The sequence below is a fragment of the Aquila chrysaetos genome, chromosome 15, assembly GCF_900496995.4.
Source record: "Aquila chrysaetos chrysaetos chromosome 15, bAquChr1.4, whole genome shotgun sequence".
NCBI classification, from domain to species: Eukaryota; Metazoa; Chordata; class Aves; order Accipitriformes; family Accipitridae; genus Aquila; species Aquila chrysaetos.
This window is the reverse complement of record NC_044018.1, coordinates 7,778,738-7,803,663: the sequence shown is the minus strand read 5'-3', so window position 1 is coordinate 7,803,663 and position 24,926 is coordinate 7,778,738. Positions and strand designations below refer to the sequence as shown.

At 40.2% G+C, this 24,926-nt stretch overlaps 1 protein-coding gene across 5 annotated transcripts; it reads left to right on the top strand.

The window, feature by feature from the left end:
* Positions 1–334: 334 nt before the first annotated feature.
* GCFC2 (GC-rich sequence DNA-binding factor 2) lies at positions 335–24,502 on the top strand. Of its 5 annotated transcripts, XM_030037090.2 has the most exons (19): positions 335–802; positions 1,551–1,661; positions 2,995–3,156; positions 3,805–4,023; positions 5,024–5,103; positions 6,636–6,751; positions 9,122–9,308; positions 10,505–10,628; positions 12,311–12,389; positions 13,624–13,736; positions 13,823–13,827; positions 14,578–14,691; positions 15,116–15,269; positions 15,544–15,665; positions 16,950–17,026; positions 18,321–18,387; positions 22,225–22,371; positions 22,760–22,884; positions 23,252–24,502. In XM_030037090.2, the coding sequence occupies exons 1-19, from the start codon at positions 346–348 to the stop codon at positions 23,364–23,366; spliced, it is 2,574 nt and encodes an 857-aa protein (XP_029892950.1). In that variant the 5' UTR covers positions 335–345; the 3' UTR covers positions 23,367–24,502. The 5 variants fall into 5 exon arrangements, 4 of the variants coding, with proteins under 4 accessions (XP_029892950.1, XP_029892949.1, XP_029892948.1 ...); XM_030037089.2 differs by lacking the exon at positions 13,823–13,827 and having other exon boundaries at positions 14,492–14,691; positions 15,119–15,269; XM_030037088.2 differs by lacking the exon at positions 13,823–13,827 and having other exon boundaries at positions 14,492–14,691.
* The last annotated feature ends 424 nt before the right edge of the window (positions 24,503–24,926 follow it).

Here is a 24,926-nt window from a genome sequence, read left to right as displayed (position 1 = left end):
GCAGGGGAAGAGCCCACCGCGGCAGCCCCTGCCACAAACAGGCCCACGGCCCTTCAAAGAAATTTCATTTTCACGCGTCAGCGATCAATTAATTACCAGCAAAATGCCTTCTACTTCCCACCTCCGGGACACGTCCCCCGCTCCCCTCAGCCCCTCACAGCACCCGCTCCCGCCCACCCGCCGGCTCCCCGACGGTTACACGCGGGACACGCCCCCTCGCCCTCATTGGACAGCTGTTCCCCCTGCCCCGCCCCGCCTCCGGGCGGGACGAGGCGAGGAGAGGCGGGTCTGCGCCGCGGGGCGGGGTTTGCGCGGGGCGGAGGCGGAGTTTCGGCGTCGTCGCGCATGCGCGCTGGTGAGGCGGTGTGCGCGGGCGCTGCGCGGCCCTTTCGCCCCGCGGAATGTCCCGGCGTCCCCCGCGCAACTTCCGCGGCCGGCGGCGCGCCGCCTCCAGCGGCAGCAGCGACGAGGAGCCGGAGCCGGAGCCGGTCGTTGCCGCCGCCGCCCCCCGCTCCTCTCCGCCGGCAGCCCCCGGCCCCGGCTCCGAGCGGGAAGCGGAGCCTGAGGAGGGCGAGGGGGGGGATCCCGGCAGCGCCGCCGCGTCCCCTGAGGGGGCCGGGGCGGCCGCCGCCGCCGCCGCCGCGGAGGGGCCGCGGCCCCCAGAGGAGCCGGTGGGCAGCCCCGGGGACCGGGAGGAGAGCGGAAGGGCAGCCACCGGCCGAGGGCCGCGCCTCGCCGGAACGGGGCCGGCGCGGGGGGGGAAAAGTGCTGCTGAGCTTCGGTAGTGAGGAGGAGCGGGAAGGTAAGGGGTTCGGCGGCGTCCCCCGGCTCCGGCGGAGCCTCACCCGCCCCGGGGTGGCAGCCGGTACCCTGCCAGCGCCGGGGGCTCCGGGAGGAACAGGCCGCTCCTCCGCACCCCGCGCACGGTGGCGGGGGTGGTGGGGGGGGGTCCTGCCTGCCTGAGCCCCGGGCTGGTGACCTGGGGGGCCACAGGTCACCTTTATGGCTCTTTGTGACCAAAAATAGGAATACCGTGTCATGGATGGGGCTGTTGTGAGGGTTTGTAGCAGAAAGGCGTATAAAAGCACTTTGAAGATGATACATGTCCGTGTGCTTTTGGCTGGGAAGCTTCTGAAAGCTTCTTAGGGCAGAGAAAACTGTCTGTGTTTCCATGGCTAACTAGGCTTAAATAACTGAATCTTAGATGTTTAATTAACTCTTCCTGGGCTGTCGCTTTTGTGGCTGATGACACAAGATGGGTCAGGGCAGCTGACAGGAGTCACTTTGTGATGGACAAAGACTGCAGAGAAACGGTACGTTTCAACAGTGCAGTGTTGCTGTATTGAGGAGGCTGAGCTGCACGGTTTTATATTAAGAGGTGATGGATCTTGAGTGATAAAGCCATAGAACTAGGTAGACTTAATGCGGCTAGAACTTCAAAAAATATGCTGCGCACACACAGGGGTTACGTGCACTTTATAGGTAATATATATATATGCATATATACTGCTGTCTTTGTTACTTAGAATCATTTTGTTTTATCTGGATAGGTGATGAGGAATTTTTTAAAATCAAAAAACCATCCTTCAATGAAGTCACCTTTAGAATTCAAAAGAAGGAAAGCCTGCTGCCTGCACAGGCAGAAACTGAAGAAAGCAAAAGTAAGTACTTTTTTCATTTAAATGTTTTGTGGAATACTTGCATGAAAATATATCACAAAATCAGTAAATGAAGAGTGATGTATAAATACTGCCATTAGAAGTTTTTTACTTGTTAATTGAACCCGGGATTATACTTATAATGTTACGTTACAGGTTTATAATTTTAATGTATTTGTACTGAAATTATTTTCCATATGACCTTGGCAAAACAGTACCAGAACTTGGAGGCTGTTCTTGAGAAGACTTGGGTATGTGGAACCCCAGTAGTACATCAGAATTAATACACTTACGATAAATTCATACCTCAGCATCATACCTTTCAAACTGTGTCGCAACGATCCACTGCTTATTGCTATCAGATTGCAGTTTGATCTGAGTGTTTGCATTGAGAGAAAATGTGAGCTTAGTAGGATTTTGTTTGATAAAGTCTAATGTAAACCTCAAACTTTGTGTTATTAAACTGTGTGCTATTACAGCATTTGAATATTTTAATTGAATACAGTCAATAGCCTTGATTGTTCTTGTAGTATTCCTAGTCTTATTGAACTATAGTAGGTTTCCTATTGGGTTATTTGGGGTTTGTGTGTTTTACAAACAGTATGTCTAAAAGTTCTCTTCCCCTCTATTCCCTTTGACGCCTCTGTCAATTCACAGGTATACCCTAATTGCTACTGTTAGATAAAAATAAATCAGATTGAGAAATATTTCCCTTTGAGATTGTGATTAGGATGAGATGGTCAAATTTCTTAGTAACTTCTTATAAAAGTATACCTCATATTCTTATAACAGGTGGCACATTCTTTTGTTCAGTAATCTGATGATTTACTGAAGATGTAGTGGCAGGTGAAGAGAAATCAATGTTTTTAAAGAATTCGAAGATAATCGGAGACAAGACCTACATAAACCTTTATAGTTTAAATAAGGACTCCCTCATTGTTAATGCTTAAAAAAAACCAAAGGGCTTTGTAAATACAGTTTATAAAGTCAAGGGAGATGAATCCAAACATGCTGTGAACTATCAGGATATTAATCTGTTGTCATCCGGGAGCTTGTGTCATTGCTTTTGTGCATGTAAATGTGCTCTGTGTCTCAGAAGGACATACTAGTTTAAGGACTATCACAGATGCTTTGATTCGAGACAAGAACTGGCTTGTAATTCACTGTCTTGGAGTGTCAGAAAATTTTATGTGTTTTGATGAGGACAGGTGGCGATAAAGAAGTGACCAGTCTTTGCTGCAGCAAGGTGTAAATAGTTACCAGTTATGGCACATCAGATTCCAACTGCTGAAACTAAAATCACAAATCTTACTTTTTTTTTTTTCCCCTAATACAGAAATCTGTCAGTTGGTGCCTAGAACTGTCAACACCAAAGGCACTCGTGAAGAAGAGGAGGAGAAGGAGGATGAAAGTTATTCTTCACTAAGTGAGGACTACAACAGCTCAGACGCTGAAAATGAATCCAGCTCTCCACAAAGGAGGAAGGATTTATCACCAGGTTAGTTTCCTGGATTGTTTTTTTTAAAGGAAGTTATTTTACCACAGTCTTTCAAGTACGTGACAAGATAGGTGAGATGAATCCCACTCAGCTTAAATCACATAATGTGTAGGCATCTTGTTTGTGGTGAGTCAGGGTTACCCTTCTGAAAGAATAGTGATGGTTCCACAATATTTTTGGTTGCAGATGTTTGTTGTATTTCTGTGTTCATTTTGGAAATGGATCAGAAATTATGACCATTGGTTTCGGAAGAAAGGCAGCAAAAAATTCCTGTTTAATGATGTGTAATTCCCTTCATGAGATTAAAATATAACCTCACTTGTGCTGATTTGTAAACTTTGGATTCCTTTGTAAACTCACTAAGTTTAGTAACACTGATCTTGTGGGGAGACGGAAAAAAGGAGGATGGGCTAACAGCGATTTCTTTAAAAGAAAAAAGTCTGAGCTTTGTTTTTAGACTGAGGGCTGCTTTTAAAGGATGCTTTTCCATCCCCTTATATTCAACATAGTAAGCATAGTAGAAAAACGTCTTGTGTCCTATATTCAGAATTGTACAGTGATCCTGAACAGTGGTGATTATTGACATTAGGAGTGATACAGAGTGTTGCTTTTAGTCCTTTGTTTAAATTTTCTTTCCCTTCAATGCAGGTAGTATCCCCAGTGCAGCTTGTATTGAGGCTGCTCGGAGGAAACGTCACTTAGCCAGGTCACGGGCCGATTATCTTCCCCTGGATGTTTCAAATAGTCATCAGGTCTCTCAGAGAAGAGAAAGCAGTGATTTAGAGAGTGAAGATGAGTCTGATATGAAGAATCTCAATTTTGTTCCTAAAATGAGAACTGTTAGGGAGAGGATGACTGAACACATGGGTGAGTTTGTGCCATTTCTCCCAGTGGTTGTGGCTTTATTTTACTGATGTCTGGAACAATGTGGGACTTGTCCAGTGAAGAGTGAGTGCAGCGCGAGGCTTTGCTTCTCAGGGGTCTTGGCAAAAGGCTGTACAGCTAGTGCTTGAGGTTTATATGGGACATTAACCTGGTTTAGGTCTCGCAGATGTGGTGGTGCAGGATGCTTTGAGAAACATTTAAAAAATTATTTTTGGCCTTATTGACTACAAAAAATTGCCTTGTTGGAGGCACAGTATTTAATGTGAATAAAGTTGCTGTAAATCCTGCCTCCTGCCTCTGGTCCGGTCTTCCAAGTGCTCTCCCTGCATTGACGTTATGACTGTTCTTGAAAAAGGAGAAAAAAACCCAACAACACAGCCCTTCAGAAGTAAAAAAACCTATTGCATACAAAGCATATCTGGCTTTTCCTTTGCTTTTATCCTCCTATAGCTGCTTATAGTTTGTTTTATGAAACACTGGTTTACTTTATTTGAGTAAGGGTTATAAGGAATGCATAACTACGAGCTGATTCTGCAATTCTGATTAATTCAAATGAGATATTTTTGTATCTATAGTAGAGTGTGTGTTTTGGAACATTCAAGGATTTGCTGTGTATAATGTCACTCACTGTGTTACAGTCTTTACTTACACTCTTATTTACATGTATTATACACAGCTTTGCACTGAGACATAAAAGGAGATGTTTGTGCTCCTCGTACTGCAGTAGTAATTGTCTGAGAAACAGTAGGTTGGGAAAATTAATATTGGTGTGAATTGTTCAAATCCCACTAGCCATTTCCAAGCCTTTCTTGTCTTTCAGTTTGGAAGTTCTCCATCTGCAGATTTTTCATTGCTATTTTTTTGTGTGTATCGCTTCCAAGTAATGTTCGGGAGAACCATTGTTGCTTTAGAGGGAGAACAACATGAGAGGGGAAAAATAAAGGATGTAATTGCATCTAATAACGATTGTTTTAACTTCCAGTGTCTGATGAATCAAGTGAAGAGGAAGCACAAATTAAGTGGGAAGAACAGCAAATAAAGAAAGCCGTTAAACTCTCTCAGGTGACATATGCTTTACTAACCACTGGAAGTTGCTTTTTGCTCATAGGCAAGAGAGCTTGTCTGGAGTACTGTCATATCTCTTTTCTGCCCTCTCATTAGAGAGCATTTTAGGAAGTTATACCCTGATTCTTCAGGAAAAAGATGATTAGAAGTATGGGAAGATGATAATGAAAACCTGTAACATCTGTCTAGCTGTTCAGAAACAGGGTATGGTTGTCTACCTCAAAGGCAGATACCTGTATGTGATGGAAGACTGTGAAAAGCAGAGAATAAAATTCTGAACTCTGATTTCTTTGCTGCTGTGCAAGGGATCTTGAAAGCAAGAGCATGTAAATAATACAAATGTTAAAAAGTTGCAAAGTAAAAATTATTCTTTTATCATGCTAAACTTCTGTTGGGTGGCAATCTGAGAGCTCTTTTCACAGTTCAGCAGAATGCTGTCTTTTTTTTTTTCCTGGTAAATAATTGGCAAAAATAAATGGTGTATTTTCTGAGGAGCCAGAAGTTTTGTTTCTGGCTTGAATCACCTACTCTGGATCAGACTAGGGAAATCTGAATAACCAGTTCTTTATGTCAGAATAGACAATTGTAGAAATTTTTGCCCATTAAACAGGAGTAGGTAGAGGACTGGGAGAAAGTTACATCTTTCTGCTGCTGAATTTCAAATCCAGTATGAGTGGTGTTCTTAGGTCCTCATATTCTACTTGTTTCTGGAAAATATTAATTTCTGCTGTTCAGGGAACTGCAACAATTTTTAGTAGCAATCAAGCCCACGACTAATAAGGTCTGCTTCAACTGATTGTGTTTTGGCTAGATTTTAATATACAAACTTCTACTGCTTTAGAATACAAAGTGTCTTTTAATTTATAAGTTAAAACTCAGTGGAATCCTTTTTTAGTTACGATTACAGTTAAGCTGAGTTGTCAGAGTGAAAAACCTGTCTTGGCCACTGGCTTTGTCAGAAGGTAGCATTCATATTTATTGGGGGGTGTGTGTGTGAAATCAGAAAGTTTACTATGAGAAAATAGAATATTAAATAACTAATAGATGGCAAACAATTTATCATAAATATATTCAAATAGTTTTAAAAAAGCAAGATATGAGTAAAAACAGGTATTATCATCACCACTTGGCTGTAGTTTATTTCTACATTTTATATTTAGAATCTTGATACTAGCAAAGTCTCAGCTGTTAGTATAGAAGCATTATGCGTTACTGAAAGCTATTAATATTTTCAGGCCAAGACAGCAATTTAAGTGTACCCTAAGTTACGGACTACTTTGTGCTGTTTATATGTGTATGCACTATATGTTTTTATACAACATATGTACGCAGTTTTTTATACTTTCAGTTTTCCTTGCTTTTGTCTTTTTCTGTACAACGTTTTCTGTACTTAATTTGGTGATTAAAAAACATATCTTTATATCATGTATCATTCGAATATACAAGGCGTATCTTGTTGATCTATAGAGCTGCAGAGGGAAAACTTGTGTAACTGGTGTATTAAAAATTAAAACTTAAAATTCTTGCAGGAAACTTATGATGATGCTTCCCTGCATAAATCTCAACCAGCTAAACCAAAGTTTGATCCCTCTGTTTCTCTACCCTCTGTGAACTTGGAAATTGTGAAGAAGCGACTAACTGAAAGGTAAATCCTGCTCTTATGAACTTAAATGTTTGAGTTGTCTGAGTTTTTTGTCACAGAATGAGAGATGACAGCTTTGAAGTCTTATTCTTTTTTTCCGGAGTGTTGGAGGATTTTTGGCTTGTTATTTTATGTGTAATGTGCCTGTTATGATGTCTAGTAGAGTACTACAGATTTTTTCTTTACTTGGCAATGCTTTGTTGTAGGGGAGCATTTGGACTTTTCAAGAGTGTTTTATCAAGTAGAACTTTAGAAAGTTCATTTAAATGGCAGCAGCTTTTTATGCTTGGTAGTTTTTGGCAGGAGCATTGGTTCAGTGTTACGTTTGCCCAGCAAGCAAAACTTCAGTTGAGGCAGATGGAGCTGGCAATCCTAGCCCTCTTACTGTGGTTCTTATACCAGCTGCAAAAATAGCTCAGTATTTCCTAAAGCAGGAGTAAATTCTCTACAGCCTGTTTAGGCAAACTAGAACCTGCCTTGTTTTTTTTCTTTAGTTGTGTGCCAGGCTGTGACTTTTCTTTAGCAGTTCACCAGCTGTCGTATGGGCAGCTGAAGTGTCCTGGCATGGAGGTGGGAACCTCCAAGAGGGTGTGTGAGAAGGACAGCTGGGGTCAGGCATCCTAAGGTAAGCCATCCCCTGTCATCTCTCAGACCACTGGGACGCAGCTGTTCAGATAAGTTTAGACAAGTAACATTATACAGCTGAAACATAAATATGTGCTATGGGCTTGTACCGAGCTCTCTCTGTATATGCTTTGCTTTGTACAGGCCATCATTGACCTGCTTGTTTAGAGAATTGCAACTAAATAGGATTAAATATTTTTGTGGAATTGTATGCTTTCTTTGCCATAATCACCTGAAAGGAATGAGTTAAATGAAGTAGGAATTTACGTACAGAATCAAAGAAGAAGGATGAGAATAAAGCTATCAAAAGTGGGAAACCTACCTGGAAAATAGCAAGAAGGGGAGGGGGACCCTGGTTGATGTAAACTTTATAGATGTGGTTAACATGCTAAATGCTGAAAGAGCTCTTTTTTTAACTTCTAGCAGAGTAGATACCAATAGCTTAGTTCAATTATTTTCATTGGGAAGCATTTCCTTCTTCAGGGAGGTGAAGTAAGTCTGTTCCTTGGTTCTGTTACAGGCTTGCTCAAGCTGAGCAATCACTTGGGATATGTAAGGAAGGAAGGGGGGAAAAAAAAGAGGAAGCAGAGTTGTAATATATGTAAATGTTACTGTGCTACCTCCCTAATAGTGACAGCTATAGACATAGGTTCCTGGGTTTTATCACCTACTAGCAGCAAGAGTCCTTAGTTGGTTTGTATTTAGTAGTGAACACATGTTGAATGCTTATAGTTGCTCCTATCCATGCAACTTAAACTGGTATGGACATACTGACGTGAGCTGAAGTTTTATCCAGATCGTGTTGGGTAGAATCCATTTAATGTGATATCACAAAATTTGGCTTTTTACGTTTTTGGGAAGCATGGTGTATTGAGAGATCTAGGTAAATTGTTAGTGGTGCTTTCAAAACTAGCACCGTAAGTGACATTTGAGTCTCCAAAGCATGATGCTTGTCCACGCCCCTTACTTCTGCAAATGTTGGCATGGATAAATGTTTCAACACTTATTAGCTGAAATGCAAATGCTATTATTAGCACAGGCAAAGATTTTGTATGTGATTATAGTGGGAAAAATGTTTTGGAATGTGTCAACTGCTATTTTGGCAACTGTCCTGGTTTTGGCTGGGATAGCGTTAATTTTCTTTCTAGTAGCTGGTATAGTGTTATGTTTTGGATTTAGTATGAGAAGAATGTTGATAACACACTGATATTTTTAGTGTTGCTAAGTAGTGTTTATACCAAGTCAAGGGTTTTTCAGCTTCTCATGCCCAGCCAGCAAGAAGGCTGGAGGGGCACAAGAAGCTGGGGGGGGTGGGTCAGAGCCAGGGCAGCTGATCCAAACTGGCCAAAGGGGTATTCCATACCATGTGACATCAGGCCCAGTGTATAAACTGGGGGGAGTTGGCTGGGAGAGGCAAATCGCTGCTCGGGAACTAACTGGGCATTGGTCAGTGAGTGGTGAGCAATTGCATTGTGCATCACTTGTTTTGTATGTTCCAATCCTTTTATTATTGTTACTGTAACTTTATTATTGTTATTATTATCATTATTAGTTTTTTTTCTTTCTGTTCTGTTAAACTGTTCTTATCTCAACCCATGAGTTTTACCTTTTTCCTTCTGATTCTCTCCCCCATCCCACTGGGTGGGGTTGGGGGGGAAGAGTGAGTGAGTGGCTGCATGGTGCCTAGTGGCTAGCTGGGGTTAAACCACAACAGCAATAGTTTTAGTTGACTGGGTTTCTCTTTTTTAGGATAACGTCATTACAGGATGTACACCGTGCCCACCAGAGGGAGTATGAAAAATACATAGAGGACATTGAAAGTTCAAAAATGACTGTCCAGGAGTTAGAGAAGTCTTCGGATGCAGCTCTGAATTACAAATTCTACAGAGCCATGAAAACATATGCAGAAAACTTGATAAACTGTTTGAATGAAAAGGTATGTATATCTTCCTCCTCCTTTTTTTTTTTTTTTTTTTTTTTTTTATGATAAAGGTGCATTCTGTCAACAAAAGATTAGGGTTTTTTGTTTGGAAATGATGAGGGAAACCACTCAGTTAAAAATCAGTTCTATCAGAAATTTTAACGTAACAAGAAACAAAATATAGGGAAAACAAATCAACCCTCACTGTGACCTAAAGCGATGATCGAGCTGGTATAGGTGCACCAACTTAAGCTATGGTCTCACTAGGTTCTGTTGGATGAAAACAAAATGTTATTGGAGGGAGTTTTCTGGAGGTCTAGTAACTAGAGTGTGTTGAAGTTGCATGAGAGATGGCGCTTAAATTCACTTTTGAGATCTCTCTAAACGTCTTTACTTAAGGTCATATAACAGAGGTAGTAAGGATTTCACGTTAAGTTTGAGCTGAGATTGAGTTAGCAGAGCTGTGTGAGAATTTGTCTGTTAGCGGCTGCATGTTTCCCGAACTGCAAACATTGTGTATTTAAAGAAGGGGAGGAGCTGCCTAAAGTTTGGCCTCAGTGAAAGTAAACTGCTGTTGTCCTCTATAGATAGTGCTGTGAAATCTAATTTATGTCACTTGATTGTATTGCAGTTCATAGAATCAATTGTAGAATACCAGGTTGGAAGGGACCTCAAGGATCATGTGGTCCAACCGTTCTTGGCAAAAGCATGGTCTAGACAAGATGGCCCAGCACCTTGTCCAGCTGAATCTTAAAAGTGTCCAATGTTGGGGAATCCACCACTTCCTTGGGGAGATTATTCCAATGGCTGATTGTTCTCACTGTGAAAAACTTTCCTCTTGTGTCCAACTGCAATCTCCCCAGGGGTAACTTGTACCCATTACACCTCTTTATGTAACTTTAAGGAGAATTAATGAATAGATTTTCTTCAATGGCTAGTGGCTCAAGAGCAAACTGAAAGCTAATTAAGTACACCAATAGTGTCTGATTGAACACTTTTGTATGAAGTCTTGGGGTAGTCCCATGATGAGCAACTGGCATTTAGTTTGTGTTTTTCAGTCTTACAAAACAGTCTGAAAAATTTCAATGACTCCAAACGTACTTTTCAGTCTGTAATACTTTGGTTCTAACCAAGTACTGAAAACTGTTTTTTGTTTGTTCTTTTTGCATTTTATTTGATTGAAAATCTGGTTGCTGTTTATTATATTTCAGTTGAAATACATTAATGAGCTAGAATTGGCTGTACATGTACTTCTTCAGAAACGAGCTATGATGGTATTGAAACGAAGGCAAGATGAGCTGAAAAATGAATCTGCTTATATTCAGCATCTGACAAGTTAGTATGAAGTTAAAAGTTATTTTCTTATTGAAACATTCACTTTTTGAGCAGAAATATACTATTACTTTTTTTGGGTGAAGCATTTTATTCTCACCTTTGACCTCCTTTCCCCTTTTGTCAGTAGCCATGTTCTACTATACCTCAGTTGGAATCCTCACCTCAGTAAGGTCCATGATATTATTTTTCTCTGATTTAATAGTGAACATAACATGATCAAATACTTTGTTAATTTTGAGTTATTCAAGTCAGCCATTTCCCATCAATATTTAAAAATAAATGTGTAGTTGGTGTTCTAGTAGGTCTTAAGTGGGAGAAAGCTTGCGATGTAGGATTCTGTGATTCTGTGAATATATGAAAAAGCAGTGTGTTTACTTGGCAACATCGTGCTTACATGAGAGTCTTTAAGGCTGCGTGTGCGCTCCGAAGGGAGATTTCAAACTAGGAGGTGACACGTGAAGGGAAGGGCATGAAGAAAGAAACATCTTTGTGTAAGGGTTTATCAAAAACAATTTATTTTTTTGTCCGTGTAGGAAAAAGTATTACGACTTTCTCGTTTCATATTTTTTTTCCCACACCAATGTATTGTTTGTATGCTGTGTGAATCTTTAGCTGCTGCTCTTTAAAAGAAACCCAACCTCCGAAACCAAACCCTTTAAAACTGTTTAGGCAACGCTAAGAGCAATACGCTTGGAGCTGCTGGGACCAGATGGAGGCCAGATGCACCAGTTTCTGGTAACTACTAATCATATGGGTTCAGTCTTCTCACTGCACAGGATAAACTGCTGATTAGAGAAAGCTAGCAGCCTCTATGATTTTTGTAAAATGGTGTAGCAGATTGACAGCAGGTGTTAAGAAAAGGGTAATGCCATAATAATAGTTGCCATTGAAATGATTTTACTTCTAGCTCATTACAAAGGGGACTGTACTTGCATGTTTAACAGCACTTTTAATTGTTTTTTATGTTCCTAGTTGTATTTAATATAGTGGAAAGGCTGTTATTTCTTACATGATAGTACTTAAGTAGTAGTACACTTTTTTAGGCATGTTGTGCACATATCAGACAGCTAATAGTACTACACATGAATGGCCCAACTAGAAAATCCTTCTAGTTTCTACTTCTGTGTTGGACTCAAGATTCAAAGTAGGGGTAATTGTGGGCACACAGTCGGTGACCACTCAGATAACAGGAGGCAGTGGGGAGCTGACTAGTCTTGAAATTGAAATGCAATGATTTTGACTAGTGTAAATTAGGGATTTAACTTCCACTACAATGTTGGAACCAAACCTCAAAAGTTATTCTAATTTATTACATGGTTTCATTTTTGATATACAGGACAAAGTTAGGTCCCTGTGCTTGCCTTTCACACTGCTAAGAACCTGCTGTGGCAGGCCTCAAGTTCCTTTTCCAGGATTAGGACACAGTCGCTGGAATGTCATCAAACTCACCTTTTCATCAACTGCTATAAGGGAACAACCACATCTGACTATATGCAGTTAACAAGTAATATTTACTGTGCATTACTCTGGAGACTGTTAGAGTTTTGATTAGGAGGTTTGATTTTTCTTTGGCTGTTTTACAAATGAAGAACAGTAGAAGGAGAATGTGTGTTTCCTGTTTGAAAAAATAGGAACTTTAAAATCATACCATTTTATTTTTGACTCTTTCTGTCTTCTGATAGGTGGGAATGACAAACCAGCTAATGGTGGATTGGAAGATGATGATAAGGCACAGCTTCTGGAAATGTGTGAACATCGAAGGTAACTATTACATACAGGTGCACTTAACTAACGTACTTTGTACTGACTTCCTGTCATTTATGCAGTGACGAATGTAAGCCTGTAGGATTACTAAATGAGATTACACAAGAAATATGTATTTGCTTTCCAAAACCTGAAGTACTTGGAAACCATTATTTGTTAATGTCATTCTCTTCATGTTGATTTGAATCTGAATGCTAATAGGTCTTGTTATTTTAAATTAACAAGTCTTAAGTGAAGCAAAACTGTATGAGGGGAGCTTTTTCCCTCCTGTTTTAATAAATAATACTATGACCTTGAACAGAAATATATTTTTGTATTATTGTATAGATGGCAAAAATAGGTGGTATTGTTGCTGCTGAGGGAGTGGTGGTGAGTGAAGCAAAGCAACATCTACCCCTACTCTGCTATCAATGTAGGTCAGACAGATACTACATTTTGGATATTTGGATATTATAGTGTTCAGAGATTGGTACCGTTTGTGGTTTTTTTTTTTTTAAGTTATTGGGAGCTTTGAAAGTTTTACAGTTGCATTAGTGCCTTAACTCATAACTGTACTTTGAAGCAGCAAGAACCTTGGAATTTAAATGAAAAACTGTATAAGAAGAACTTCCACTTGAAGCAGTTAACCTTTAATGCTAATTGATGTAAATAACCATACAAATGTATTTATGCAATATCACTTTCATATCATATATCGTTTTCCTGTGGCATAGATGCAAGCTATTGATTTTGCAGTCTGTTATGATTCTTGGTGTCATGGCAATAGTTTTTTGAGCCCAACTGGCACTTGGGTGCTATCACAATTTTTTATGTGGGTTGTTGCACAAGTACTCCTGAACTGAGATGACAAAGGCTGAGAGCTCAGTAGTTTACTATACACTAAAACTGTCAGAGACAGCATCCAGTGCTGTGCTAGATGTTCAGTGTTCCACGTGGGATGAGTTATTAGCCTCATCAGTGGGAATGAGGTGAAGTGAAGGTTACTACATGGTTCATAGGGGAGATAGAGATGGCGCTCTAACCTCTTTTATGTCATTTCCCAAATCTCCCTCTCCTTTCACAGTTTGTGTGCTTTTAGTTACATAATTACTATTGCTCCCTCATTGCCTTTCCTTAGGCTGTTGCTCTCGCAACTTGCTTTAAGTACGTTTTTTGAAGTCAGATTATTTTTCATTAAGCTTTCTGCATACATGGGAGAGGATAACTCATCTGAGTTCATTACAAAATACAGGACTTGCAGACGGCAAATGAGAGAGTGTTCAGGAGAGGCTGATCACCATGAAGGCATGTCAAGTGACGATGAGCTGACTCCGTCAGAGGTGACCGAGTTCCAGAAGAGCAAAGGTTGGTGACAGTCTTACTGTGATGTCCTAGAAAAAAACTCTTTCTGATATTTTTAAATGATTTTTTTTTTTTTTTTTTTTTTTTAGGAAAGGTGAAGAAATACTTCATTTGACTTACATATTCTTAGTTACACACTGTAGACAAGATGCATTCAGACAATTCTGACTAATGAGTTGGGAAGAATAGGTGTATGGTTGTAGATTTCTTTTGGTATGAATTATGTGGTGGTGGCATTACGCATGACTGTTTCAACTAGAAGTTTTAAAACTTCTTTTAGATTATGCCAAAGCTGATCTGACAGTACTCAATCCAATGCTACAACGTGTTTTATATAATCATTGTTTTCTAAAGATAGAGTGAATTAAAGGCTGGCGTTTTAATTATCTTGAATGAATGGATGAAGAGGAGCAGGGAAATGCATAATACCTTTTCTCCAGATAACAGCAGCAGGGTTTTCATGTCTGAAATTTTATCACTGTGGTATAAAGTTTGAAACAGTGGTTGTATAAAACTGTGGAATAGACCATGAGGAAACTTGCCTTTTTTGGTCTTCTGACAGTATTTTTTTCTGAAACTGGGTTTTCCAGGGAGCCAATTTTAAAACCCATTTCAGTGTCAGGTGTGTCAAAGATAAATGACAAATGCCATTATCATATAGATATTTCTTATGTCCTATAGATACATAAACTCTTCAGCTTATGCCTCAATAAGTTCTGTGATTGTTTCTTTTTATTCCCAATGAATATTATCCATAGATAACCTTTTAGAGGATAGTAGGAAAGTCTTTGAAGATGTACATGCAGATTTTTGTGACATCAGAAAAATCCTGTTGAAATTCCAGGAATGGAAAGAGAAGTTTCCTGACTCTTACTGTGATGCTTATATCAGTTTCTGCCTGCCTAAGCTATTAAATCCATTGATCAGAGTTCAGTTAATAAATTGGACTCCTCTTGAGGTAGGTGCATCAGCTGACTTTGTTTTCTTCAAAAATTGTATGTGTGGTATATTATGTATTAATATGAAAAATGAGATATTTTTTCTATGCATAGCACAGTGCATTAGAAATGAATAGAAAGATACTGTATTGGTCTCAGAACTTGAAGCATGTGGTTGGAATCTTGTTACCTTTCTCCTTTCCCCCTACCTCCAGGCCCTTTTCCAACACCCCCTGTAAAAACAATTCTTCTCCTGAGTTCCTTGAAGACACTTTAACAATCCCACCTTTTAAATTACAGCTTTAAATCTAGTTTTTGTGATTTGCTCGTTTGGCCTGTTCAGTGGTGAAGGTGGATCTGAAATTAAGTGGGAATCTGTGGTATCATTGGATGGAGCTCTTTTAATCCTGACCAGCTGAACAACTAACAGGAATGATCTTTCAGCAGAATTTTACAGAGTTGGAAGAGATGCCCTGGTTCAGAGCTATAGAAGAATTCAGTGATGCCAAAAATGTATCTGAATCAAAAAGGGATGATGATACTGATCAAGAAGTTTTGCCTAGAGTGATTGAAAAAACTATTCTTCCAAAAATTACAGGTATAGTAAGATTGTCTTGAAAATGTGCAACTAGGCAACGAAACCTTAAATAAAAGTGATAGCTATCAAATAATGTTAGTTATATAATGGTGCTCCAAGATGTAGTGATTACATGGTTTCACTGAGTGAAGCTAAGGTAGCCTCTTTTTAAGATTATTGTGAGAGGCTTAGCTTTTTGTATGTTTATTTCTGTTACATTGTAAGGCCTTGAAACTAGAGTGGATAGCTACTTGCACACTGTGAATGCAATAAATTCCTATTTTTTTTTTTTCAGCATTTGTAAAGAGTGTGTGGGATCCTTTATCTACTTCACAGACAAAGAACCTTGTACAGCTTTGCAATAACATCTTTGAAAAACAAGTCCTTTCCAAACGTGAATGCACTCAAGCAAAAAAGGTAAAAGCTCCTGTGGTATTGGGGAAGGGGGAACTTCATCCACCGTGTGTGCTTTCTGTGTGTGCTCCTATGGGCGCTTAGAACATCGCCCTGAAGTTGTTCGGTTCTGATTACTTGTTTGTTTTGTCACTTCATATTAAGAAGATTTAACAGTTAAACTTAGAGCTCTTTGATGCTCTCGTTATTAAAGATGATGGGAGATGGGACACTCTTGAGGCAGAAATTAGCTCCTGTTCCTAGAAAAATTCTGCCTGTACCTATCAAGAATCTGACTGTAGGTCTAATCTTGCTTCACTGCAATAACAATGGTTAGAATTTTAGATTTGCATTTAGTTATCTTTCAAAATTTGAGCTTTAAATGGTGATAATGCTCCAGTAGTCAACTCCTTAAGCTTTTATTTATAAAGTAGATCTAGAATTTTAAAACATGAAAATCCCCAAAGGTTAATTAATTGGCTAGGAGAAAAACTACTTTGTAATCTTAGCGATCTTTTAATAATTACTTTTATACACATAGTCACTCCAGCATGCCCTTCTTCAGCCTGATTGTGGTTTTATTCTGATGTAAATCTGGAGGCTTATCTAGTATAAAACTGGTGAAATGGGATGGATGTTTAGGCCCTGAGTATCAAAAGAAATATTTTTAAGAAAATGTTTATGCCTTCCAACTGAGCCTTCCAAAGGTTGCTGATCTGAAACCACGCCTTGAAGTCGAGTGGTACAACTGACCTTAGCCAAGATACCGTTTGTACAGAAAGTAAAGTAAACCAGAACTTTAAATAAATAAATAAAAAGGCTTAAAAAAAAAAAAAAAAAAAAAAAAAAAAAAAAATAGAAAAAGCTAGGTGGTAATCTATGGCACCTAAAAGCATGTTGCCTAAAAACACATGCTACCCTAGCTATGGTGATTTATTTATTTATTTTTTTTACATAGAATTTCATAGCTTTTTATGGAGATCCTATGTGCATAACTTATTTTGTTGTTAATCTATACATTTTTCCTGCTGCCTTGCAAAGTAATATGCAAAGAAAGGTCTCGGGGAAATAACTTTATCTTTAAAAAAAAAAATCCTTTAGATTAACTCTATAGATAATTACAGCTGTGATTTGTCTACTGTTTTTAATGTAGTCCTGGTCTCAGTGTGTATTGTATACAAGTGGCAACTGTACTTAGCTCTAATTAGCATTTTGTGGTTTTAGATGAGCAAATTAACCATTGAAGTTGTTATAAATGGAAGATGAAGTCTTTCTTCAGAGGACACATTAATAATTCTTTTTAAACAGGATTTGATGAACATGGTTGTCCTAAGAATGAAGAAATCTGTAGAGGAAGATGTCTTTATTCCTCTGTATCCTAAAAGGTAAGCTGACTCGCACTTTTTTAAGCTTTTTTCTTTTTTTTTAAATTCCCGTACCCCTCTTCCCCACAGATGTAGATGAAATATTGTAGACATCCATTAACAGCTAATGGAATAAGCATGCCTTCCACTCTCGTGAGACCCCACCTGGAGTACTGCATTCAGCTCTGGGGCCCCCAACACAGGAAGGACATGGACCTGTTGGAGCGAGTCCAGAGGAGGACCATGAAGATGATCAGAGGGCTGGAGCACCTCTGCTGTGAAGAGAGGCTGAGAGAGTTGAGGTTGTTTATCCTGGAGAGGAGAAGGCTTCAGAAAGACTTTATAGCAGCCTTTCAGTACCTAAAGGGGGTCTACAAGAAAGCTGGAGAGGGATTTTTTACAAAGGCATGTAGTGATAGGACAAGGGGTAAGGGTAATGGCTTTAAATTAAAAGAGGATAGATTTAGATTAGGTGTAAGGAAGTTCTTCACTGTGAGGGAGGTGAGGCACTGGAACAGGTTGCCCAGAGAAGCTGTGGCTGCCCCATCCCTGGCAGTGTCCAAGGCCAGGTTGGATGGGGCTTTGAGCAACCTGGTCTAGTGGAAGGTGTCCCTGCCCACGGCAGGGGGGTTGGAACTAGATGATCTTTGAGGTCCGTTCTGACCCGAACCATTCTATGATTCTACTGTTTTATTATAGGAAAGGTTATGAAGGAAACGTTCCTGTTTATGAAGTCTTTCTAGTAAGGGTAACTCAATGCTTTTTTGCTTCTGTAACCAAAAGCTTTCCAGTATACGAGGTCCACAGTCTGGTTTTGGCATAGCAACTTATATCTGAGGGCCTGTGTTAGTTTAGGTGGTCTGGTGTCACGTCTGTGTGTCCCCTGATTCCTCCTGTCATTCCTAAAATAGGGTTTATATTGATGCTTATTCCTGGGCACTATTTCAAAGGTGGGATTGAGTAGGAGTCTGGGAGATGTGGCGTTAAGATATAGCTAGGAGAGAAGCTTTGCTAAAGCTGGTGTAGGATGTTTAGGTCTAAGCAGTGCTGGTTTGTTATGAATCCATGATATGTGGACACAGGTGTTTCCAACTGCTAATTTTATTGAAACTTATTTCATAGTAGTTGTATTATAATGGGTTCAAATCAATAGCTGTTTCCCTAGGCCTTTATTCTGATTGTGGCTGTCACTGCTGAAAGAATGTCAGAATTAACATTCATCAGTATCTAAGAGATAAATTGTCAGTTTATCTTCTTTTAAGAGCAAACAAAAAATAAATCCTTATTTTACCTTTTTTCTTCTTTCCATGACCAGTGCTGTGGAAGACAAATCATCACTATGTTCTAAATTTCAAGAAAGACGGTTTTGGTCAGCTGTTAAGGTAGAGAAAATATACCTATTTTTTATTTGAAATTCCTTTTAGTGAAAAAATACTTTGCAGTCAGTCAGGAAATACATATTCAGGCAAGTCTTAGTCCTGGGAGATTAATACATTTTTATTAGTATGGATAACCATTTTTCTCGGTGAAGGATGTGTTCTCTGTGCAACCTGCATGTGATGATTTAAGAAGAATGAACTATAAATGAACGCTTTTTTTCTGTTTACCCAGCTGGTACATGTTCTGCAAGATACTTTGGTCTGACCATCTGTTCTTGCTGGTTCATTTTTTTTCCTTGAGTGGGTCAGCCAGGCCTGTTGGCCTTACATCATACTAGTTAGTCACCGTCACCCAACGCTATGGGGACAGACAGGTTCTTTCGGGGATCCTGGGCAGCATGATGATGGCACTTTATTGTTTTTTTTTTTTAACAGAATTTTATGATCAGCATAGCACAGTATTTTATGATCTGAGTAGCATAGGATTTTTATAATCAGTGCAGCACAATTTTATAAGTAGCATAGCACAATTTATAGCACAGCTTAGCTTATGGTTCCTAATCACCTGGACCCTCTGCAGATCAGGTCAAATCTTAACATTTGGCTTGTAGTATCAATAATACAACAGTCATAACATGTAAAAGAATATGAGTCACTCCATCTGCGGAGGAAGCAGAGGACAGTAGAGGTGTCCCTGGCCACCCAGGGGGGCTTATGGGTCTCACTATGCAGCAGCAGTTCTGGTGTAAGTTCCCCTTAGGACTTGTAACTGCTTGATTTCATAGACAGTGCTCTGTGTGCTGTTCTTTTTCCCTGTTCTGTGATGGGGTCATCACCACCACAAAGTTGGCCAGGTGCCTGGTGCCTTCAGGGCTGGTAAGGAGGCGAGTAGTCAGCCTGGCTCTCAGGAATTTTGAGGCTGACAGGGAGGGGAAGAAGAAATCTATCTGGTTCGTCTACTTGGTGCACAGGACCTTCACGGTCTGGTAATGAGGAGAAAGGGGACTAATATGTGACCAGCTCGGTCACAGAGAATGGCTGTTTGCCTTATAAGATGGCATTAGTTATGCTAACCATTATTGTAGAATATAATTACTGTGTGTTCATATAAGCACATCAGTGTAGTTTTATTTGGGGGTGCTGAGTTGGGGATTTCTGAATGCCTGTGATTCAGTTCCTACTTAAGATGTGTTTCCTCTAGGAATAGATTTGGATTCTTACTAAAGATGAGACTTAAATGCATAAAACCCCATTAAAATCCTATCCAGTACTGCAGTTCCCCAGCTATTCATGATGCCTAGCCCTGCATAGTCTTCCCGTTGTCATGATGCAGAACTTCCTTTCTGTTGAAAAGCTTGGGAAGTTGGATGTGTCGAGGTCTGCTTAGCAAAAGACTTGCCACTTCTGCTCCTGGGGTGAGCTGCTGTGCAGGAATCTTTCATGGACACATGAAGAGAAAGCAAGAGGGAGCTTAATCCCCAGGGGTTAGGACACCTAGCAAAAACCAAGGCAGACTTGGGATTCTGATCCCAGCTTTTAGGACTGTGTGTTGTGTTTTCCTGGAAGTCAGACCTGGGTGCTTTCCTCTGCAGACTGAAGTTTTCTCCTTTTAGTTTTTGATTTCTTCTTCACTGTCACAGTGGTTGTCTTTGAAGGGGTGATAATGGAGAGTAGTTTAAAGTGTTCTTGCTCTGTATATCTGTTGAATAGTTGTCACATCATTTTTTCTGGAGTGGAGGTATGAATTCAGTCATCCCAGGGTAAATAGTACTGCATCTCATCTGTGTTAAACTCTTGGGACCTACTTAATACTTCGGCTAGTGTAACGCATCTGTGCTTGAGACTGCTCTGTGGCACTGAGACCCACTGCCATTGTGCAGCCCCCCACTCATGCTATTAAGCTCCGTCTCTTAATACGGGTTGCCATCTTCACAATGCTTATTAGGAATGGCCTCTAAACCATGCCCAGAAACTGTATGGAGGAATACTAAGTGGCTTGGGTGAGAAGTGAGCCAGGAACTCTTCTAATGTAAAAGTACAGGTGATGGAAGTTCAGTGTTTGTACCCTGGTATTGCCTAACTTGCCTAGTGTAGATATAGCGTGTAGCTGAAAACATGCTCTTTGTTTACTATGCTGTGTACTTTCCTGATTAATGCTGGCCAGTGGAAGCACTCCTTTTTCTTTGATCTATGTTTTAGTCGCTCATGCAGTTAGATGGAAGTGTCTCATCGGATACTCCAGAGAAAAGGGCAAAAGGTGGTGGGTTTTTGAGTACTTTTTGACTGGTGACTGCAAAGGCAGCAGGCTGTGTCTGTGAGGGTGAAATACCTTGAGGTTAACAGCTATGTTATGAGGGACTGTGTGTAGTCTTACCCTGAGCAGATGTAGGAACTTTTTTTTTACTTCTGTCTTGGATTCTCTGATGGTTTGCTTAGAATCGGATGTCACTTGGTTTTGGTCCCTATTTCTTGTAGGGGGAGTGTCTTAATACTCTTTCCTTGTTTCATGCTTTCAGATTTGACTGCTAGCTCTTCTGTGTAAAGCACAGTCATTTTCTCTACTTGGGCCTTAGCAAATTGTTAAGCTATTAGAAGGGTAAAATGTTCTGCCCAGCTTTGGAGGTGTGGTGGGTTGACCCTGGTTGGATGCCAGGTGCCTACCAAAGCTGCTCTAACACTCACCTCCTCAGCTGGACAGGGGAGAGAAACCATAACAAAAGGCTGGTGGGTCGAGATAAGGGCAGGGAGAGATCACTCACCAGTTACCATCACAGGCAAAACAGACTCGACTTGGGGGAAAAAAATAATTTAATTTGTTGCCAATCAAATCAGAATAGGATAGTGAGAAATAAAACCAAATCTTAAAAACACCTTCCCCCACACCTGCTTTCTTCCTGGGCTCAACTCTCAACTTCTCCACCTCCTCCCCCCAGCAGTGCAGGGGGATGGGAAATGGGGTTTGGGGTCAGTTCATCACACGTTGTCTCTGTCGCTCCTTCCTCCTCAGGACTCCTCACACTCTTCCCCTGCTCCAGTGCAGGCTCCTCTCTCCGTGGGGCCACAGGTCCTGCCAGGAGCCTGCTCCAGCACGGGCTTCGCATGGGGTCACAGCCTCCTTCAGGCACCCACCTGCTCCGGCGTGGGGTCCTCCCCGGGCTGCAGGTGGAGATCTGCTCCCCCGTGGACCTCTCTGGGCTGCAGGGGGACAGCCTGCCTCACCATGGTCTTCCCCACGGGCTGCAGGGGAATCTCTGCTCCGGCACCTGGAGCTCCTCTTCCCTCTCCTTCTGCACTGACCTGGGGTCTGCAGGGCTGGGGCTCTCACATGTTCTCACTCCTTTCTTCTCCGGCTGCAGTTTCTGTTGTGCAGGTTTTCTCCTCCCTCCTTAAATCTGTTCTCCCAGAGGCACTACCACCGTCACTGATGGGCTCGGCCTTGGCCAGCGGCGGGTCCGACTTGTAGCCGGCCGGCATCGGCTCTGTCGGACATGGGGGAAGCTTCGAGCAGCTTCTCACAGAAGCCACCCCTGCAGCTCCCTGCTACCAAAACCTTGCCCCAGAAACCCAATACAGGAGGTCATATATACACGTATTAGGGTACAGTTCATATTCAGATGTAAAATTAATTATCCTACTTAATAAGGTTATTTACTATATGCAGCTTATTAGTGGTTAAATGACAGTAAGTTTGGACAGTGTGAATCCTGGGTTTTGAGTACTTAAATCGGATAGACATAATATTATCTTTTAATCTTTATCTTACATAAAACTTGTAATATTGTGTTTTAGCACACTTCCAGCCATCAGGTATACATATTCTCTGTTTCTTCATTAATGCAGCTGCTCTCCAATGTTCTTCTTTGGGATGGGATTGTACAAGAAGATACGGTCCGTGATTTGGGACTGAGCAAGTTGCTGAATCGTTACCTTCTTCTGAACCTCTTAAATACACCACTAGGACCAGATAATATAGAAAAGTGTACTAAGGTAAAAGATAACATGTACATTGGCATTGAAAGAGGGTGTATGCTAAAAGCTTTTTTTTTTTTTTTTTTTTTTTTTTTTTCAATGTAGAGGGGTCAAAACTGAAGATGGAATATTTAAAAAATTTAAAATTAAAACATTTAAGATTTGGTTTTAAATTTAATTTTTTTGATGACCTTGGTGCATAAAAGCATTTTAGAACAAATATTGGTCCATAGGTTCTTAAGAATAACTACTTGTAGGGATAATCAATCTTGGTTTCAAATTAAAAACACACTACTACTACTACTGACTGAACCTGCCAAAAAGTTGCTGTCAGAAGCGATGTGACTTGGTTATATTGAAAGACTTTTCTTTTTAAACTTTTTACAAATATTTTTTGTGTGAACAGGTGGTTGCATGCCTCCCAGAAAGATGGTTCCACGATCTGAAAAGTGGATCAACTCTCCCTGAGTTACTGAACTTCTGCCAGCACTTGCTGCAGTGTGCCCATATGCTACACAAGAATAACCACAGGTAATAGATAAGGCTTTCCTTGGGATTCAAGCACTTTCTCGAACGCTTTGTGTTAAATGTTTCTTAAGTTCCTTAAGTCTTATATTTTTGACACTTTGAAGGATGTTCCCATCACATACGTACATAAAAGATGGAGGCCATAATGTAAAGGAGCACTTCTGCAGTTCTAGTTTAACGTGATAGTTTGAGGCGCTAGATGTTGGGTACTGTTAGTGATGGGTGTAGCCAAGGTCACCTGCTGACAATTGCCCCAGAAGAGATACCTGACTCTTCTTAAAATTAATAAACATAAAGTGTACTTAAGTCAGGTATATAAAAGTGCTGCTATCTAAGTTGTTTTTTGTTTTGTTTTTTTTTTTTTTAATAGTGATGAAACAAAAGAATTTCTTCTCCTGCTGGTGAAAGTCAAAGCTCTGCGTATTGTTGAAGAGTTCATTGAAGAGTACAAACTTGAACACCTTAAATCGATGATCGGGAAATAGAAATTTTTGAAGCAACACTTGTATTACTGAAACAAGCCTGCTGTTCACACTAAAGCAGTACTAGTATGAAATTTAATTAGTGGATCCTGCCTACTCAAAGGTGTAGTGGTAATCACTGTCTTGCTGTTAACTAGTTGAGGTTTTTTTTTCTGAATGTCATCTTCTGCCACCTACTCCTCTAGGTTAAGGAGTCTTTAGAAGTTACAGTTGTCAAAGCGATGGTTCAGGCATTCTAAAATGTATGACAATGCTTTATCCTTTTTTAGAAGGATTCCTGGAAAGAGAGAAAGTGCCTGTAAAACTTACCACTGCTAGCCAGTAGATGACTTTACAAGCTATTTTCAGTATTAATTGCTAAATATCGCTCTGACTTAGCAGTCATTGAGCTCTTCTAACTTGTGGTCCACAGTGCTTTTTGGTAGGGTTATTGTTAAGCCATCCCTAGTGAAAAAGAATTCATAATGTCACAGGGGTTTTGACGCTGGTACAGGAACAAGGGAAGTCAGTGTGCAGATCTGGAGTTTGACGGATGAACATTTACTGATGGTAAATGTGGGTTCAGTGAGGTAAGAAGTTGCACAGGAGAACATCTGGGGAAGAGTGAACACGTAGTGTCTGATGTGCATAGTCTTGTACTTGAGTGATACGACTGAACTTGTGTGCAGAGCTGGAGTTGTCACACATCCTGCTTTGTCAGGCTTTTAATAACAGACATCTTGATGATGAGAAGCACAAGAACAACTTCAGTTACCTTCCAGTAACTGAAACTCTAGGAATTTGCTTCCCAGTAAGATCTACCGAACCTTACTTTATCATACCCTTATTAGATTTCTAACGTTTTATAACTTTGTGTGTTTGCAATTAATAGCTATAGAATAACAAGGATACTTTATTGTAGAAGCTGTAGGGCATCACAGACTCTGTATGTTTACTTGTGACTGTATTTCTCCAAAATCTTCTGGGACTAGAATTTAACTCTTGCAGACTTAATCCCTATGATTTCTTTTATATTTTTTTAAGTTAAAAAGATATTTTTGTAAAATAATTGTAAATAGCTTTGATCAGTGTTACAGACAAAAGGGGACTTTTAAAATAATTTTGTTTACTTTGAAAATAAAAATATTTTGCTGTGTTAATGAGACTGGTACAGTTCAATTTTTAACATGTGACACAAATGTTATTAGAAGTATGAAAAAACTCAGACACTGTTAGCCTTTGTTACCTTCAGGAGTTATGTTGCAAATCCTGCTTTCTAATAATGGTGAATTTCTGCTGCTTTTCCTCTGAGAATGCCAACAAAAATGTGATAGCTGATCAATCACCACAAGCTCATGATCTCATTGCTTTTCTCTTGTTCTCCTTTGTCTCATCCTAGCTAAAGCTCTCCCCTGAAGCAACCACCCTTGTGCTATTATAAAAACATAACAGATGTTCTATCACAGTTTAGAACTGTAGATCTTTCTTTCTGGAAGAAAGATTGTTTGTAATGACTTATAAGCATGGGAAGGCAGTTAATGCTCGAGCTCAGAGCCCCTGTGTGCTTCTACTATGGAAATACAG

What these genes read in the sequence shown, in the direction of transcription:
- GCFC2 (XM_030037088.2), top strand. Translation starts at nt 346, where the DNA reads ATGCGCGCTGGTGAGGCGGTGTGCGCGGGCGCTGCGCGGCCCTTTCGC. An exon ending in TAAATTGGACTCCTCTTGAG is followed by an intron (nt 14,692 to 15,115) that starts GTAGGTGCATCA and finishes ATGATCTTTCAG; the next exon opens with CAGAATTTTACAGAGTTGGA. An exon ending in ATTCCTCTGTATCCTAAAAG is followed by an intron (nt 17,027 to 18,320) that starts GTAAGCTGACTC and finishes TTCCATGACCAG; the next exon opens with TGCTGTGGAAGACAAATCAT.